At 39.7% G+C, this 18,291-nt stretch overlaps 1 protein-coding gene across 1 annotated transcript in view; it reads left to right on the top strand.

The window, feature by feature from the left end:
• The first annotated feature begins 7,717 nt into the window (after positions 1-7,717).
• The window catches only part of LOC140652930 (cytosolic phospholipase A2 epsilon-like), a 33,407-nt gene continuing 22,833 nt past the window's right edge, over positions 7,718-18,291 (top strand). The window contains exons 1-4 of the mRNA XM_072864373.1: positions 7,718-7,744; positions 8,198-8,233; positions 13,688-13,760; positions 18,064-18,200. Coding sequence (XP_072720474.1) covers positions 7,718-7,744; positions 8,198-8,233; positions 13,688-13,760; positions 18,064-18,200 — 273 coding nt within the window. The remainder of the gene's footprint in view (positions 7,745-8,197; positions 8,234-13,687; positions 13,761-18,063; positions 18,201-18,291) is intronic.

The raw sequence follows: 18,291 nt of genomic DNA, 5'->3' as shown, positions 1-18,291 counted from the left end.
AGTATATTTTGACAAATCTCATCAGGAGGAGATATACAAATGTTTTGGTAATGGACTAATAAATATTGAGGGAATATGAATCTGTACAGAATGAACATCCATATTAGCTTGTTAAAAAAGAAAATTATGTATTTTATTCAGTACTGTGTGTGAGGACTAACACTGGTTCTGGCATTAAAGTCATTGGCAAATCATGATTACTTTTAAGAATTCCCTTCACTGTTTTAGGGAATGGAAAGGCAGTTGTAGAGCTATAGGGTCCTATTTGGATATACAGCCCTATAAGAATGAGATTTCAACCTCACAAAAGTCTATGCCAGATTTGGATGCAAACCTTGGTGGTACATGGTCTTTGAACCACAGACAAAAGCAAAGATCAAGCGAAGCTTTGCCTTGTTCACAGATCTCTGCTTGTGACAGTAAGGAGTAAACCAGATACCAAAAATGTTTGCACCAGGAAAAGGAAGGCTGATAAATGAAGAATGGAACTGCACATGATGTCTTCTATTTTCTCAGTATCCATCTGTTAGGCAGAAGTCTAACTTTCAGTGAATTTACCTGCTTGGCTGTCATTGCACTGATTTTTTTTTTTTTTTTTTTGGATGCACTGATACGTTTTTTGATGGACTACCCCAGAGTGATCAACATATAACAGCCTGATTTTTCTGCCAACTGTCTGATGAAAAGCATCTGACTGCATCAATTTTTGCTGAACTTTTCTCTGAACTGTTGCCTACCAAGTAGATTTTGAAGCTCAAGATAGCATTTAAGGTTTCAAATCCTACACTTAGTAGGTTTGGAAAAACAGTTTTAACAGCCTAGCCTTTGGCCATAACCATGTCTTCATTTATTAATCTGCTGCGAGCTCACAGAAGTTTGTGACGGCAACAAAATTTGTGATACCAATTCCCTCGACTTCTGCAACGTTATGATGATCAGTGTGTAGCTGCTGCTACAGTTTTCCCACTGCCATCCAAAACAAAGACAGGGGATTTTTCACAGATTTTCATATTAATTTTAGATAAATGCTTGTTTAAGAAAATGTATTTAACTGGTCATTCTTAGATCTTATTTTCTCTTGTATATATCAATATACATACAGTGTAATAGCTACCATTCACATACTAAGTACCCATGCATAATCTTATTAAAAATAAGAGTCTTATAGATGCAATCATTGAAGTATTTTTTTTTTATTAAGTTCTGTGGATTCAGCTCAGCAGTGAGCTGATCTGGGAAAAAATGTTTCTTGCTTATGATACCGAGAAATCAAATATTGAGGGAACAAAGGCATCCATGAGGTTTGCTAACGACCTTTGAGTAAGGATAAAAGAAAAGCTGCCACTTCAACAGTGGAAGAAGAAAAATGGAAGGAAACTCTGCTTTTAAGAGTGCAGATGACTGGCATGATAACGAGAGGTTTACAGGTCCAAATACTGATATTTGCAAACACCAAGGTATTTGTTTCAGTAACAGAGTGAAGCACTTGGCTAGCACTGTATATGTGTCTATATTTTCATCAGTCTTTTCTATTCCCCTTTGCAGTCATCTCATTCATCACACTGGTGTGAGTTTAAAAAAAAAAAAAGAAAGTGCATCCATCTGTATGCCGGCAGTATGCCCACATTACTCTGGAGCGTGGCATCTTGTGTCTCCCTCTCATGTGCCATGGTCAGAAGGTAATGGGCTCTGTCATCCAGTCTTACAGATCTCTGTTTATTAAGCAGGAGATAACAACATACTTTGTTATCTCTAAGACAGTCCTTTTTCTGTGCATCAGTTCAATTAACAGGAGATAATGCTAGCAGGGATCTCCTGTCAAACTCTGCTGCAATATGAATCAAACCAATAAAGTTTCCCTTCATAAGAGGAAACTGTTGGCAGTAACCTTTGCATCTCCTTTTCACGGATCTAAGGTGGTCAAGTCCAAAAACTCTTTTCTTTTTCTCAGTTACTGATAAATCTTTCTTTTTCAACTCTGCCCTCTTAACGAAAAAGCCAGTTTTTCACCTTCTTTTCTTGTCCTCGGTTAGGATAATTTGATGTCATGTCTCACCAGTAAGACAGCAATAGTTTTCTGTGAGCAAAGAAGAAAAGGAAGATGTCACTCTGACAGCCCAGTTGTGTTCATAAGTTTATTTTTAAACAATAATGAAATGGGGTTTTAGAAATTTGATTAAATTTTTTTGCTAAGTATCTTTTAAGTATTTTCAAGATTTTCAAGATTCATTTTTACAGCTCCAGGAAGATATAACAGAGGCAGTGCAGTCTGTGCCTGGTGTATTCCACTGACTGGTTTTTGGTGGTTGCAACACTTGGCACTGGGCCTTCAGTTTTACTCACCCAAGGTGTGGTGATGATGTGTGGTTTCGGCAGCAGATCCAGAAAATTAGGATGGCTTAGAATGAGCTGAGGAAAGGGAGTCCATTTTAGAGAAATCTGGGCCTGTTGAGCAAGCCACTGAAAAATTTTAGGCTGCCCAGATTGTCTACCTTAGCAGCTCGATATTTTGACTTGAAGGAAAGTGTTTGAGTTGGGACCTGGCTCCAAGGATCTAACACCGCATGAGGACAGTGATTTCCCTGGGCTCACCAAGCTCAGTGGTCTTGCCTTGGTGGCTTGTGAGTTTTCTCCACAATGGACTCATTTGGTTCCTTGTCTGGGGAAAGAAAGGCTTCTTTTTCTGTCCTATTAAAACCTGCTCATGTTGTTTGTATTGCACGAATACCGCAGAATCCTGCCTGTGATGTGATGGTGAAAGGCAGTGTAAAACGACAGGGGAAGAGATGTTTGTTCAAGTGGCTTTCCAGCTATTAATAAAAAATAACAAAGGAGAGACATTCAGTATTACTGGTGATATTTTTTAAGGAAGGAGCTGAGGCTCAGTGACATATCAGCTGGATTTTTCAAAGTGATTCAGCATTGGCATAATTGTTCTATTAAGATCCAGGTAGGTCAACAACAATTTCTTTTTTTGAAAACACCTATTTATGACCTGTCACACAAGCTCTGCTAAATGTAATGGCATGATCCTGTAAGCAATTAGCTGTGAATCTTTATAGTCTCTGTTAGGACTCAAACATCTCTCAGGCTGACTGTAGATGAAGTTACCCCCTTAATTAGCTGGTGACACGAGGTGACTTCCTGATATTCTGAGAATTGGTTCAGATTCAAATTGGCTCTAGATTTCCCTGTAAAGGTCCTGGGCTATGTGTCTTGCCACATTTATGCAAAAGAAATTACTGGTTAATTAGCTGGCACGAGTTTGTGCTAGTATTCCTCACGCCTGTGGTCTGGTGGGGTTAGGGAAGAGAAAAAGCTGCTTAAACAGTGTCTGAAGTGTTGAATGAACCTGGAAAGGTCAGGCAACCTCGGAGTGTTCCTGCAAAGGTAGAGAGATGCTGCTGGATGCTCAGATCTACAGAGCACAGGGAAAGGAAGAGATAAAGGTTGTGAACTACTGCTTTTGAGAAAGGATTAGATTTGCAACTCTGTTGCAACAAAACTGAAGGCAGGATTGCATATATTGGGAACAGCTGGGTCAATACTTTACTGATGACTTTTGGATGGCAAAACTGCCCAGTTGCTTCAGGTTGAGTGAGTAGGAGGAGCGAGATTTTATCTCTCCAAAACATATCAAAGGCGTGTGGAATCATTTTCATCAAGTTTCTCAATAGCCTTTTGAAGGCAGAAGTCCTCCTTCATATATGTCATAATAATAGTGCCTTAAGTAAAAATGTAATACCCCCCTCCCTGATCAGCTAGTGTGATCTCTCTCTCCAGTGACAGATTTTGCACCTTTCATTCTCAGCAATTTAAATTCAGATTCAGATTGAAGGTCTCTCCTGCTTACAAATGGATGATAAAAAATTTTCAGATTTTTTTTCTCTAAGGCGTGCCCCCATCACCTTCACCAGTAATGCTTTCTCAGGAAGTCCTTTTTTGCATCTTATGTGATTTTTTTTTTTTTAACCTTATGTGACACAAAACATCAAGGATATTTTAGAGTATTGAAGGACAGGTATATTGAAGGTGTTGTATGTATAAACATGAAAATAAAATGCCAACATATTAATATGAAAGTTATATATATATATTTTTTCTTGTGGCAGGCCAAAAAGTATCTAGCCAAAGCTGAATTTTTCAGAGACAGAAATCTGATACCATGGGGAAGGAAGTGACGCTTTTAATCCATGGTAAATCTTCTTGCGTGCAGAGATTATTGAGCTTAAGTCCATTGTGTAACTGGAATTTGAGTTGGACTGTTTGCTCTCTTGTTTGATTGGTAGGATGAGGTCTGTGTAGGTTTTGTAGCTTATGGAATCTTTAAAAAAAAAAAAAAGAAAAGAAAAAGGAAAACAAACTGAAAGGCTAGAGACAGGGAAAATCCCCAACTATAGATCTGACACTATATTTGTTTATTTATTAAGTCTGAATATTTCTTTTCTGATGTGACACCTGGCTATCATTTTTAACACCTCTAGCCTGTTTTTGGATGTTTACCCTTGTTATGTTCAAGGTGTTTAAATGATGACCAACTCCCATTGTCATCCCAAAGATGGTACAAAGATACATTTCTCTTGCAATAATATGAAATCGCCCATTAGTCATACATTTCTGTAATCCTGGATTACCAGAGGTGACAAAGTAGTAGATAAGGTAATTGTGGGGTATTGGACGTAGCTGTTATAGTTACCTGCAAACTATTGCACTTAAATATACAATTATCTGAATATCATGTTGGGGAAACCAGTGCTTGCAACAGGGTAGTTTAGATGAATTTTGAATGCCTCAGATCAGCAAGATATTTATATTTGCTCCACTTTGCCTTAATTAAGACACAGATACAAAATCATGTGCATGTAAATGCGCACTACAAAGTAGATGGAGAGCAGAGGAAAATTATATCTTCCTTTTTACTTTCCTTGTTATTGCTCAGAGCTTTAAAGAGACTGCTGTGTGTTCCCTCATCAGTAACACAGTCTCTCTAGTCCTTAAAAAGCAAAATAAGAGTGTAAGTAGCATGTATATGAAGATCACTACTGGTTGTAAATTATTTACTCTGGAAATGTGATTGCTAAAAAGAGCCAATATAAGGCTCTTTAGCCTTTAGGTAATTTCACCCATGAATTTACTTACTGCATGCTTGGTGGTTGTCTTTGAAATTCTCCTTGTATTGTGGAAGAACTAAGGAAAAATGCAAAAAACCCAACATGACACTTAACCTTTGAAGTTGTAGTATTTTTGAAATCATAATCCTACGGACACATTTCTACCTCTGAAACACCAGTGGGACAAACTACAAAATCACAATTTATTTTTGAAGCAGATCGTGTAGTCCTTATAGGCACCAGTGAATAAGCCATCAATAGTTAAAATTTTCTCAGTGATGATAAGGACTTACTGTTACGGGTGTTATAAGCATTCAGCACTTAGTTCTATTATGAACTTACTGCATGAATGAAAAACTGTTGACATTGCAATTCTTGACCTGCACAAAGCTTTTAAAGATACTATCTTCCAAAGCCGCCTTGTGTGGCTTGGACAAGCAGTGGTTAAGGGAAGACAACGTCAGCTACAAAACTTGGTGGTGGTCATGAGCAGGAGAGGAAGAATTATTTAGGAACATGTTTTGGGTATGGTAATGATGACATTGTTTTGAGAAAGGGAAAACATAATCTGAACATCAGGAAACCATTCAGTGGGCAAGATGCATTGACTCTGGAATAATGTTCTAAATTGTGAAGTGGTATCTTATTTCTGGATCTTAAAAGCCATGTGGGTAAGGGAATGTAATGTCAGGGAGTCTTGTATTGACTGTGAAACAGCTGGGATGGTATAAATGTATATAGGTATATATATCTGCTGGGACAACTCAGGCAAGTTGAGCTGGATAACCTACCCTCTTTCCTTTGATAGAGGATCTTTTACAGGCATTTTTAATGAAAGGGATTCCCACTTTAAATTTTAATACTGGAATTTTTCCAGGGAAGCATTCTTCTTTCAAAAGCTGGAAAGACTAGTTTTGAGAGAGCACAAGTAAGTGATTCTCAGCTATGACTGCTCCACCTAAATTTGTTCATTGGTATTTAACACAGATATAAAGTAATAAAGACAGAAGTTAAGGGACATACTTTGTCTTTGGGGTAGAGATGCTCATGTCCATTGGAAATATGTTTTGGTCACTCTTTCAAGGAGCATTTCAGATGCTGCAAGTTCATATTTATGAGCAGTTTTCCTTTGATTCCATATCTATTGAGAAGGCTGTGCAAAGCATGACTATGGAGCGAGCAGCAGGCTATTAAATGCTTTAGATGGAAACCACCACATAGTATCACTGCGTATTTTGGATAAGACCTTCTGAACAGTCATCACATGTGCATCACACAGACATCAACACAGAAGGAAGTGAATTGTGTGTAAAAAGAGGATTTTACTCTGGCAATGTTCCTTGGACAACACCTCTCTTCCTCTGCGCAGAATTGCTTTGATACTGGCCTCCATGGCACAGGGGAGGGCATTTAGGTGGCATTCACTGCAGTTTGCAAAGTTACTTTCTTTACCTGCATGAAGTGAGTTACTCATCAATATGAATGAAATTGATTTAAAAATAATCACTTGGATCTCGTGATGCAAGAGTGAGTACTAGCCACCTCCTGCCATCAAGCAGAGAGGCCGGAAAGAGAGTGGCAGAGCTGGAGTCTGGTCTTGCACGCTCCAAAATCTACCAGCCTGCACATATATGCTAATTTAGGGCTACTATAATACACTGCTCTTACAGACAGTGAGTCACTGCACACCAGAGTGAAGAGGAATCAGGGAGCATTTTGTGCCCCAGCGTTTCCCTCAGGGTGACTGCTGGGCCTGCTGTGAGATCGAGCACACACAAGATCCCTTTGACGTAAGCTCTGAGGATGGGTGAACTGCTGCTCTCCCTGGGCCCACGTGGGAGAGCACAACCCTCTCTCCTGCCTCACCCTTCCACCCCCAAGTTTCACCCACTGCTTATAGCTCCTCCCGTCCCTCTCGTTGCATTTAACATCAAACTGCAAGGACACAGATTCACTTTTTTCCTAGATATATGCTAAATATCCAGGCAAAGAATATTGAGCATGTGGTGAGGTCAGTAAGTGAAGCACAGAGATGGCCAAAGCAGCTTCAGGGGAGCATGAGTCGTGCAATCGCTTAGTTGTGGCACTGCAATGGGGTCACTTACCTTGCTGAAGTGCATGCTGCTACAGGAAGACTGCTACAGGTATTTGAGTTCACGGTTTGGAAAGCAGCTGTTGAGACCTCTCTCCACTACCCTGCAGTATGATGGTGGCAGTGTAGAGATACTCTGAGACTGTGATTTAATTAGTCACAAGTGCTTTGCTTGGGGGTTAAAGTTGTTGCATAAATGCAAAACTTTTTATTAGCAGTAGTATTTTCAAGAAAGCAATCCCTGGGCAGAAAAGGGCTTCAGTGTTCCCCCCTCAAACATCACAGTAGGTAGAAAAGAAATTGGTCTTCGTTCTGCTGACTCAGTTGAGGTGCTCTAATAGGCTGCAGGAAGCAGGGAGGGGACTGCCTAATGACTGGAAATAATAAAGGGGTGGGGCAGGAGAGCCTTGTCATAAAATTCCTATTCCTCCACCCCTAATCTGCATGAGGAGTTTCTACCAGCTGTACGACTCGGTATCTTTTAACATTGGACTTATATGCAACTGGGGCTGCAATGGGATCAAATTTAAGTTCAAATGAGGTAAGCAAAAGAAGCCAATAGCAAGCATAAAGTGGGTAAAATTGTCTGATGTTCCAGTTATGTTGATCACAGAGGAGAACAAGGTGTTTGAGGAGTACGAGCGATACACGGAAAGCGAGTTTGCTGTTCCTCAGATCTCATGGTCGCAAGGATGGTTTTCCTAGTCTAGCCTTTTACAGAACCTCGTGGCATGTCTGCGTTTTCAAGCTATGTTTTAGGGCTAACAATGTTACTTATTGTGCTTCCTTAAAAAAAAGATTCATGTCAAGGAAATAAGAAGCTGGCACAGAGTTGTGATGGGTTTGGTGGTCAGTAAAGCATGTAATGAGTGTTGTTAATGAGCATAGCTCTAAGTATGGCTTTGAATGTGAGAAGTTTTTAAATGTCAGCCTAAAATAAGAGTTTAACTTGTAGCTTAGTTTTCTTAACTTTGCCTTGTGTTGTTTTTCCTAGAATTTTACGAGCACCTCAGCACCAGCGGTGAGAACGGTAGGTAGTAATTAGCTGGCCCTTCATTAAATGCTGTCCAGTGCTGAATGTAGAACACCAGAAAAAATGTTAGGAATTCAGTGGCTTGGGGGAAAACTGTACTGCAATATTTACTGAACACTGAAAAGCTGAGCTGCCACTTCAACTCTGTAGATGAAATATTGCCTTGGCTTTTAGTAAACTCTAAATAGTCTGGCCTCTGTTGGTGTCTGATGCTTATGATGCTGTGAGTGGGTGTTGCACTGTATCTGGGCTGGTTTTCACTTCACCTATAATATTTTTTTAATTCCTCCCTTTTTTGTGTTTTGATTTCTTTGGATGAAACACCCACTTGTCTTATATGTTATTTCTTCATAAGAAGACTCTGTTTAAATGGGTCTTTCAGTTGTTCTTAGTTCTCTAGTGTTCCTTGTAGTCTTTCTTTGCATTGTAATGACCTGTCGTAGAGCTTGCAACTCTCTGTGTAACATGGTGTTAAAAAACACAGCATCAGAACAGGTAAAACTGTGGAATAAATGTATTGTGTTCAGCCTCCTGACCAGCCTAATCTGATCAGCCTGGTAAGAGTGGGAGCAGTGCCCAAACTGCTCTGAATGTGAAAAAAGAGCAACGAAGTGTTTTGTAAAGGCTGAACTGAGGATGAATTCTTTGCACAGGCAAATGAAAACTCCCTGGGCAGTTAGCAGATGTTCATGTTAACAGGTATGAGCATAAACGAAAATATATCAGATAAGCTGCTATGAGCCAGTGAATGGGAACAACAGTAGTGGCAACAGGACGGGGCTGTTTTCAGACCCTTGCCATGGGGTTGGGGCTGCCAATATCAGTTGCAACTCTCTGGGGATCTGTAGTCAGAAAGATGGGCTCTTGCCCCTGCTTCAGTGACATGGGGGTTTCCCAGCCTGGTTTGTTTTGGGCTTTGGTTCCACGTGGGGATTGCAGTGATACAGAGATTCTCCCAAATGGTGGTAAATTTGGTCTGCCTCATTAAGATTTGCTGTTATTGATAGTATCTGATGCCTGATTGTGCCCGAGAGCCACTTACCTTCTCTGTTAAGAATGAAATGCTGTGGCAAAGCAAAGACCTTGCAGAGTTTCTTCAAAAAGTAGCTTTAAAAATGATGTTTAGGCTTCTGTGTATAGTCTCACAACCCTAAGGAAGTATGCTAGGATCATAAAAATTGTTACTTTTAGTCCTGTAAACTTAGCTCGTGTTTAGAGGATCAAGCTGTTTTTTTAATCCTTAGTGCTTTTTTGCATTGTTAGTAGGTCTCTAGGTGTGAGACTTGTACAGTTCAGTGGCTTTAGATTGTGCCTCTTGTCTTTAGGGTATTTAGGGTGGCAGAACTGACCTGAATATAGTACATACAATTCAGAGTAGGACCCAGAGCCCTTTCTTTCTGCCCTGACTCTTCGAGGCTCACAGCGGCAAAAATCAGGAAGGACCTGAGCTTTTTTTTTCTTTTTTTCCCCATGAAAGTTGGTATTTATGATGATAAATATATAAGCATAGTATATCTGAGTTTGTTTTTTTTTTTTTTTTTTTAACTCAATGGCTCAGTTAAGGAAGCCAGCTTTCGTTGTCAGAGTCAGTTTCAGGGCAACCCATGGGATGTATGTGATTGAAACTTGAGTGGCCATTTACATTAAAGGGAATATGTAAAATATTTGGTGAGAAAATATTGGTAGTGCCCTTAAGCTGACAGGCTAAAAAGTAATACTTTTTAGATTACTCAAATTACTATATCATATTAAAATGATATAGGCTAATGTGGTCTTGAGAAAAAGCTGTTGAACTGTGCAAATGCTTGACCTGGTTTCTTTCCTAAGATTTGGATTTATTCTAACATGCAAGTCCAGCTGTGGAGCTGCAAAGAGGAAGAGAAGAAAAATCACATGAAAATGACAGTCTGAAGCCACACAAGCTTTACATAGCTCTTGGAAAGAAACAGACCTTGAGTCACCCCTGCCCCATTTGTTTTTATTCTGGAACAACCCCAGTGACTTCTACTGACTTAATAAGACTCAGCTATGGGATATTTTAAAATGGATGAAATAAATACAAAACATGTAGTACAAGGAAAAGTGTTTCTTATGCATTTGACCTTGCCTGAGGTGGTAGACATAGTAACATAATGAAATGCTGCCTGCCCTTGAGGCTCCAAAACTCTTTGAAGTTAAAAGGTGCCACATACCCAACTCAGGTCAGAAGCAAGGCAATGATCTGGGTTTTAAAGTCGTGCCACTCTTTCTGACAGAGCTGAGTGTTTTCTTTCTTGGTCTTCAATAGTTTTTAAAGTAGTGGTGAGATTTCTATTCCTTTTTGAAGAGAAAGCTAAGGGAAGAGTGCTCTACTCCAAATAGATCTGACACGCTGTTTTACTTCGATAATTGCCTTTTCTCTTGATGTAACTTGGGAATGTTGTATGTGTTTCACTCCTCAAGAAAAAAATTCTATAAAAGATTTTTGTAGAAGTATAAACTTGGAATTTTACTGAAACAGAGCAGTTTTAGAGCACAGTTACGTAACTCTTATTCATATGGATGAGCACTTGTGTATGTGAACACTCCCATTGACTTCCCTGGGACTAGATATGTAAGGATTGCACCAGTGTGCCACAGGACTTAATTGAATTTTTATCTGACGTAGGATAGTGTGACCAAGTCCTGCGTTTGCAATCTCATATACTTAAATAGTTTCAACAGTGATTATTAAAATGCCTGGCTTGTGTTTCCGGTTTATGAGGTAACAATCATGTCTCAGACAAAATAAATACAGAAGCTGAAAGTCGAAGTGTGCGTAATAACTGACCTTGGAGGCTTCTGGCCTCAGAACTTACCCAGCCTGTGATATGGCCATCATCACATTAAAAGGAAAGATGTGGAAGTCATTGCCTATTACTAGCAGATTATCCAGTTTAAGATATGCCCCTCAAAAGTTTTTCTGTGTGACTTGGGTAAGTCGCTGACAGCTAAACTTGACAAAGCGTTCAGGCACCTAAAAGTTAGGAGCTATATGGTCTGACTTCTAAGTCACTAGTATGGGAACGGACTCTACAACCCAGAGTGAAGCACTGAGGATTGATTCGATATGTCTGGAGAGTTAGATACACCAGAATGGGAATTGTAACAGCTGAGCAGGGAACTGCATAAATAGGTACATCCAGCTAACAGGGACAGCTAAGCACAGAAACACCCTTAGATCCTATCTCTGTGCGCCACTTAGGGCTGCAAGGAGATACCACTATCCACTTGAGATGCACAAAGTAGACGTCTAGATGCTTGTTTTCAAAGAAGTGAGCAAAGGTTATTCCTTTAAAATGGTGTCTAGCCTGGTAGTTATAGCACTTCCCTGGGATGGAGAACTTCTGCTCAAGTCCATTCTTCTGTACTCAAGGGATGCAAGCCCCATCCTTCCTGGGTAAAGACATGCTCCACCTCTTCTGCCGAAATAGCACTGCTGAGGACAAAAACATTTAGGATTTCTTGGGTAGGAAAGCAGGGACCAAGCATAAATGTAGCAAAAATGTCAGTAGATTTGGCAAGGATAGACAAGCCTTGGCTGTTGATCCCTGTGCCTAGGAGTGCTTCTGTGTTTTACTCAGTTCTATTTAATGCATATAGAAAAGCAGTTCTGGCAGTTCAACTATATAGTCTGGGCTTGATGTCTTTTGGTTGCTTTTAATTGGAGACTGTAATCTTCCCCCCCTCAAAGAACTAGGTTTTTTTTCAAGGTATGTCTGTCCAAGTTCTCCTTTGTGGCCATGTTTGGGATAATGGAGTAGGTAGAGGTGTGATACACTCTTTGAGACAGCTGAAATGTCCCACAGCTGACTATTGAAGTGCTTGCAAACTGTGCACCGTAAAACTGTGCCCTGTGCTAGAATCTGGACAGGTTAAGATAACGTAGAACAAATGTGCCCATATCAGTGACTGCTCCAACCCCGCTGCTGCTGTCTCACTGACCTTCAACTCTGCCTCTTCAGGCTCCCTGCCGACCCAAAGGGAAGTGCAAGAGGATATGCTGGGGATTACCCAGTCTGTTTCTTGGAGGCTGTTCTTCATTTCTGCTCCATTTTCAGAGGTGCTGAGGTTTTCGTTGGTGAGGACAAGGACCTGCTTCATTATGTTGTGTTAGTGTCCAATGTCACGTCATGGTCCCAGTTGCTTAACACTTTATCGAAGCATTGTCAAACACTTCAGGATAAGCCTTGTGCTACAGCTGGAAAGACAAATGGTCCAGCAAAATGTATAGCATGTATGAAGGAAACAGTAGCAAGGTACATTTTGTTAGTTATCATCAGTACATCGTTTTTACTTTTGCTGCTTATGATTAATATAGGCACTTCAGATGCAAAGTAATAAAATCGATGTGTTTGTGTTGGGACACTGTGTTAACTTTACTAGGGTATAGTATGTCTATGAATGCAGGAGTGAGAGGGTTTATGGGTAGAGTTAATATTTGTTCTTACAAACTGATATAGACAGAAAGTTTAGACAAGTTTTTGGGTGCAAAACACCTGTTTCTGTTCTAAAACAGAATCAGTAGACTTAAAGCTAAATAACAGTTTTAAGAGGCATTTAAGAGAAATGATATCTGTACATACATTGGTTTTAAAAGGAAAGACGGTACCTATGAAATGGAAGAGATGTTAGTGTGGGAGAGGAGAGAAAGATGTTAAGTAGTTATCTCCAAGGGGAAATGGGGAAAGAGTTAATTTTATAGCCTGAGGAATATGAAGACATATTAGTATGAACCATGAAAGTTATGAGCTATTATAGAATTCATATCTCTCAGCCCAAGGTGTCTGATATCTAGTGGAGTTGTGAGTTAGTTCCCAAGATCATCTCCGAAAAGAGTTTTATAGCTTTCTGCTCGGGATCAGGGCTGAAGATCAGAGGTGGATCCGAGTCTTCATGAGAAGTATCTTGTCACTGTCAGCTGCATTTCTGGCCTTTTAGGTTGTGCGCGGGAGCTTGTGCTGGCGCAGGAGCTTTTCCTGGTGCATGGTGGTCACTTAGCTCTACTTGCACAGCTACTGTGACAGTGTTTGGTGTCCCAGAGACAGTCTGTTCTATTGCAAGCAGTGGTGTGAAAGAGGCAAGGACGCCCATGCGTGTGCTGTAGGGGTGTTTATTTTGATAATAATGGAGCAATGTTAGAAAGAAGTGATCTTTATAAAATCAAGCTCTCAGCATCTATTCTCAACTCATATGTGGTTTTGAAACCTGTTGCTTCTATTTCAGACCTGAAAAGGGTTCTGTGCCAAAAATTTGTATAGTTTTTCCAGCTGCTCCACTTGGTTTGATAAATTATATTGGCTCAACCTTAAAAACCTCGTTTTATCTACGTCCTTAGAACTTTACGGTTACAGTAGTCTGTGACTATAGACTATAATATTAATCTCAATGTTGTGTTTTTTCTTTTTTCTTTTTTTTTGAATTGTCATGCAGAGACCAGTATCTCCTTTCAACTTGCTCACTGTAAAAATTCTAAGAGTGAGGAATGCCCGGAAGGCAGACTTGCGTGAGTATTTCTACTATTGTTGGATGTTTCTTACAGTTCTTTAAAGTAAAGAAAATATCTGGTCAATGTTATCATTCTTGAATGGTGTAGGAATAAAAAGATATCTTGCTGCAAGTTTGCAAGAATTATTTTTATTGTGATACTGAAGCGTTGCTTTCTGCTCTGAATTGTAAAGAGGGTAACTCAAGCAAGGGGATGCATTTGATCTCTTGCTTTCATACCTCACTATATGAAACGTATTTCCTACCCTTGTGACGTCAGACATAGCTGCTGATCAGAGGGCTTCTCTTTCAATGATGAAAATTCTCGTACTGTTGAGTAAGAAACCTGAGTATTCCCTACAGCATTTCTGGACAGAAGAAAGGAGAGGACTGGTGATACAAATGTAAAATCAGCAGTAGTAAGAAAGCCTATGAAAATAACAGAAGTACAAGCAAAAACATTCTATTACTTCTGCAGAATTTATAAATATGCAAGAAGAGATGATAAAATCCAGTGTGTCTGGGAATTTATTTAACCTAGAGAATGGAGCTATTGAAAAGTCAGAAAAAATTAAACAGGGCACTGCTGTGAGAGTTTTAAATGAGTTTAAGTGAGGGATACTGAGGGGAAGCAAGAAAAAGATATCTAGAATAGAGACTACAAGAGAAAAATGTCATAGCCAGATCACAGAACAAGAGCTAATAGTGAGAAGAGGCCAAGATAGAAGAAATCTCTGTGGTAGGGGAGTCTACAGAGTCTGGTGATACCCAGACTCTGTGGAAGCCCTTTAATGATTCACCTTCTCTGCCTCTGCAGGCTAGTGGGCATCGGCTTGTTGAATCAGTGTGGCAGCAAACATAAAATGAAAATCCTCAGTGGAAGAATGAGGCTCGCAATAGGTGGAAAGAACAGTTTGTTCACTGTCTAGATGTGACACTGAGTCACCCAGGGGAGGGACTGGTTTAATTCTGAATTTTAAAATTTCTAATTCATTGAGGAGCTTCCTCACAGCTTCTGTTCCACCCACAGTGGGTCCTCAATAGCCCACTCTCCTGGGTGCACTGGGGCTTGTTCAGGTGCCTTTCAAAATGCAGTTATGCCACTGAGTCACTTTCATGGGGAAATTTGAACGGTGAAACATCTGTGTAAAGAGGTTGTAAAGGCATGAAAGAAAAAGGCAAAATAAAGACAAAGAGAATAAGAAAATTCAAATTGAAAGACCACAAGAATAAATTGGAAAGATGTAAAACAAAGAGGAAAAGTCCACAATATATTCACCAAAATCTTGCTGAACATCCCTCAAAATTAAATTTCTTTTGGCACATTCAGAATTTCATGCAGCACATCATAATTTCTAAGGAAACCATCTGTAAATTTTAGTTAATCTAGTATATATTTTGAGATTTCAACTAATGTAATGGGTCAAGAGTAGAGGGAAAACTCTGTCTTATCTGAGGTTGGATTTGGTGGTTTCTGGCAGGACGAACGTGGTAGGAACACGTGGAAAGTGTGCTTAACAACAGTATTTTTGGATGAATGATTACTATCAGGGAACAAATCTCTGCTGCACTCAATTGTGGTATTCTGGGTTGCTCCTGCATCTTCCACAATGAAATGCTACTGTGCTTATTTACCTTTTTCCTTTTATTTTTCAGCTTTAAAAAATCTGCTATAATTTACTGAATGCTTTGTTTACTGTTTATGTCTTAATATTTTTTACTCTAGAAATGACAGATGATCAGACTACTTTGTGATATTTACTGTGTCATTTTGAAAAAGGGATTTGGTTCATTAGACAAAGTGAGAGCACCTTATAAGATGTAAAGTTCTGGGTTTCTTAGAGATTAAGGACCTATTTTAACATGCAGAAACACATGCTTTGTGGTCTTATAGTTGTATGCACTGACTTTTTATTTAATAAAACCCAGATGTTCAAATGCCTGAGTGGTGATTTGCATCAACCAAATGTGTGATCTGACCAGCCAGTCACTGCAATTGCATCTGCAGGACTGCATGCATAATTGCGCATGCATTTGTATACTCCAGCAGGTTGCCTACTTATGCTTCAATTCATTGTGGCTGTCCTTCTCAGGACCAAATTGCTCACAGTTGCTCCTTACCACAGTGAATTGTACAGTCTTTCTTCATGAAGCCTGTTGGCATGTCTACCACATCATATTGCCTTACTTCCTTGTGTTCTAGTCTCAAGAACAGATGAATACCACTACCCCCTTGAGATGACCTGAATTCAGAACTTGGGCTTCCCAAGGCTTTGTTTAAAGTGTATCTGGCAGAGAGATTTGAAAACTTTTCAGCAAGAGTATTTTCTGAGCAGAAAATTTGTTTTCTGAGGAAACTCAAATTATTGTGGGAAAAATAAATTATTTTTTGTCTGTAGTGACAAGGATATGTCAGGCAGGCTTCACCTTCTCTGAGGCGTTAAAAAGGCATTGAGAATCCAAACATTTCAGTTAGTTTTCCTCAAAACCTCGGTATTTTCAACATGAGTAAGTATCCCTTTTCTACCTGTTTGTGATGGTAACAGTAAGCTTCTTGTTACAATTCTGAGGTAGCATTTATTTCCTCCACTTTAGCTTTCCTGTTTTTCTGATTAAACCTTGGTGTTTCCTATTTCAAAGGTATTTTTTCCTATTTTCTTGTTAGTGAAGTGTTTGTGCCTAATTTATCGAAGTGAATCTTTCTTCTTGGTCTTTGATTCTCACACTCCTATTTACCAGTGGAAAATAAAAATGCTTTAAAAGTCTTTCTCCCTACTGTTGTTCCAGAGCAAGATAATTTTTAATAGATTCGGATATAGGCCTGGAAATCGAGACTGTGTGTTGGACCCTGACACTGGCTGCGTTATGGGATCTTGGGCAAATCATTCAAGTTTTCTCAATGTACTTATTTGCTTAATCCTTACATTGTCACTGTGAAGTAATTCATCAGTGTGCCTCAAGCTCTTTGAAAATGGAAGCTCTAGCATTAATCACCAGTAACCATTTGCATTTTCATCTGCCTGCACTTGTGCCTCTGCCGAATGTCTGATTGGTCATGCTCTTCTGATCAGGTTTGGCTAAGGGAACTTTCTGGAAACACTTTCCTTCCCACAGTCATTATCAAGGTTTTGCTGATAGTGATAGCATGGTTTACTACATGATAAAAGCACAACTTGGGAGAAATAGGGTTGGTAGAAAAATCTAAATCTGTAGTGGTTACTGAAAGATAAAGAAGAAATACATGAAGAAAACTGTACTTATTATGATGTAATAACACTGTTACAGGTTTTGAGCATGATGCAGGGATTGACTATGGGTTGAATTATTTGACCGCTTCTGACTCACAAGGTTGCTGTGATGACTGGTTGAGCATTGCTAATGTGAAATAGGGAGGGTATGTATTACACTACCGGTATGAGAGAAAGGCCATTGGTGCCTCTGTCAAGCTTCTGCAAGACTTGCTCCCTGGCGGTTCTCCCTCCAAACATGGGGGGCCAGAATATGGAAGGAGCTGATGTGTTTGGTGGCACTTATGGCTTCCTTCCCCAGACTTGAGTGACAGCAAGACTTTTCTAGTCTGCAGATAGAGTGGTAGGAAGGAATATGATGAATTGTAACTTAACCCTGGTGCTGAGATTGATTTTGTTTTCCAAAAGACTTGCTGAGAAAGACAGAACTTCTAAAAACTTAATCAAATATATGAATGAATATGGATTTGGTACATTCTGATTTGTGATAAGGAAATCAAACTTTTCAGCTTTGATGGGGGAATGCTTTACTTTTTGGCAAAAAAATCTGTCATTCTTCATTTAAGCCAGCACTTTGATAAAAGCGTTCAACTAGTTAAGGTACCGAATCTGGGGAGGAAATGCTAGAAAACAAGTCTCTCTGCAGCCCAGATCGAAGCCTGTGAGGTGTGTTGCCTGGGTGACAGAGGAGCCATCCTAGAGCTGATGTGAATGTGCGTGGCAGAGGGCATATACTGGTAGATATTCTCACGTTTTGGCAATATTACCCTGCCCCAGATATTTGTATAGTAATGAATATAAAACTAAATGCAACATGGATAGGGGTACTTGCACTGCATGTGGAGTACAGTGCTATTTCAAATAAAACTTTATATTGGGAATAAGCATGGCAAATGTGTGAGGATGTTTCTGTTTTCCCGTGAGTGCTTCGTTGTATTATTTACTCCTCACCCTGTATATTTTAGGAAGAAATCCCCTACGGTGTTGTCTTTGTCTTATTAGGTTTAAATGTGCACAGTGCAGTAGTTCTTTCTCTGGATACGTTATCACTCTGCTCATCTTCTCGTTATACAGTCAGTCTTTCAGATTGTTACGTGACTCTCTGGCTGCCTACTGCCTCAACCGAGAAGGTTCGGACCAGAACCATCAGGAACAGCAAAAACCCTGTCTGGAATGAAGCTTTCTGCTATAAGATCGACCGCCGAGTCAAGGTAGTGAAAATAAATGGTTTTCACTATTTGCTGTCTGCAGATAGTCAGTAGATTATGCAAAACTACAATAAACCAGTAAGTATATAGCTAG

Source organism: Ciconia boyciana, chromosome 6 (genome assembly GCF_034638445.1).
Source record: "Ciconia boyciana chromosome 6, ASM3463844v1, whole genome shotgun sequence".
Taxonomy (NCBI): Eukaryota; Metazoa; Chordata; class Aves; order Ciconiiformes; family Ciconiidae; genus Ciconia; species Ciconia boyciana.
Note: the sequence above shows the minus strand (reverse complement) of the source record. Positions and strands in the feature narration are given on the sequence as shown.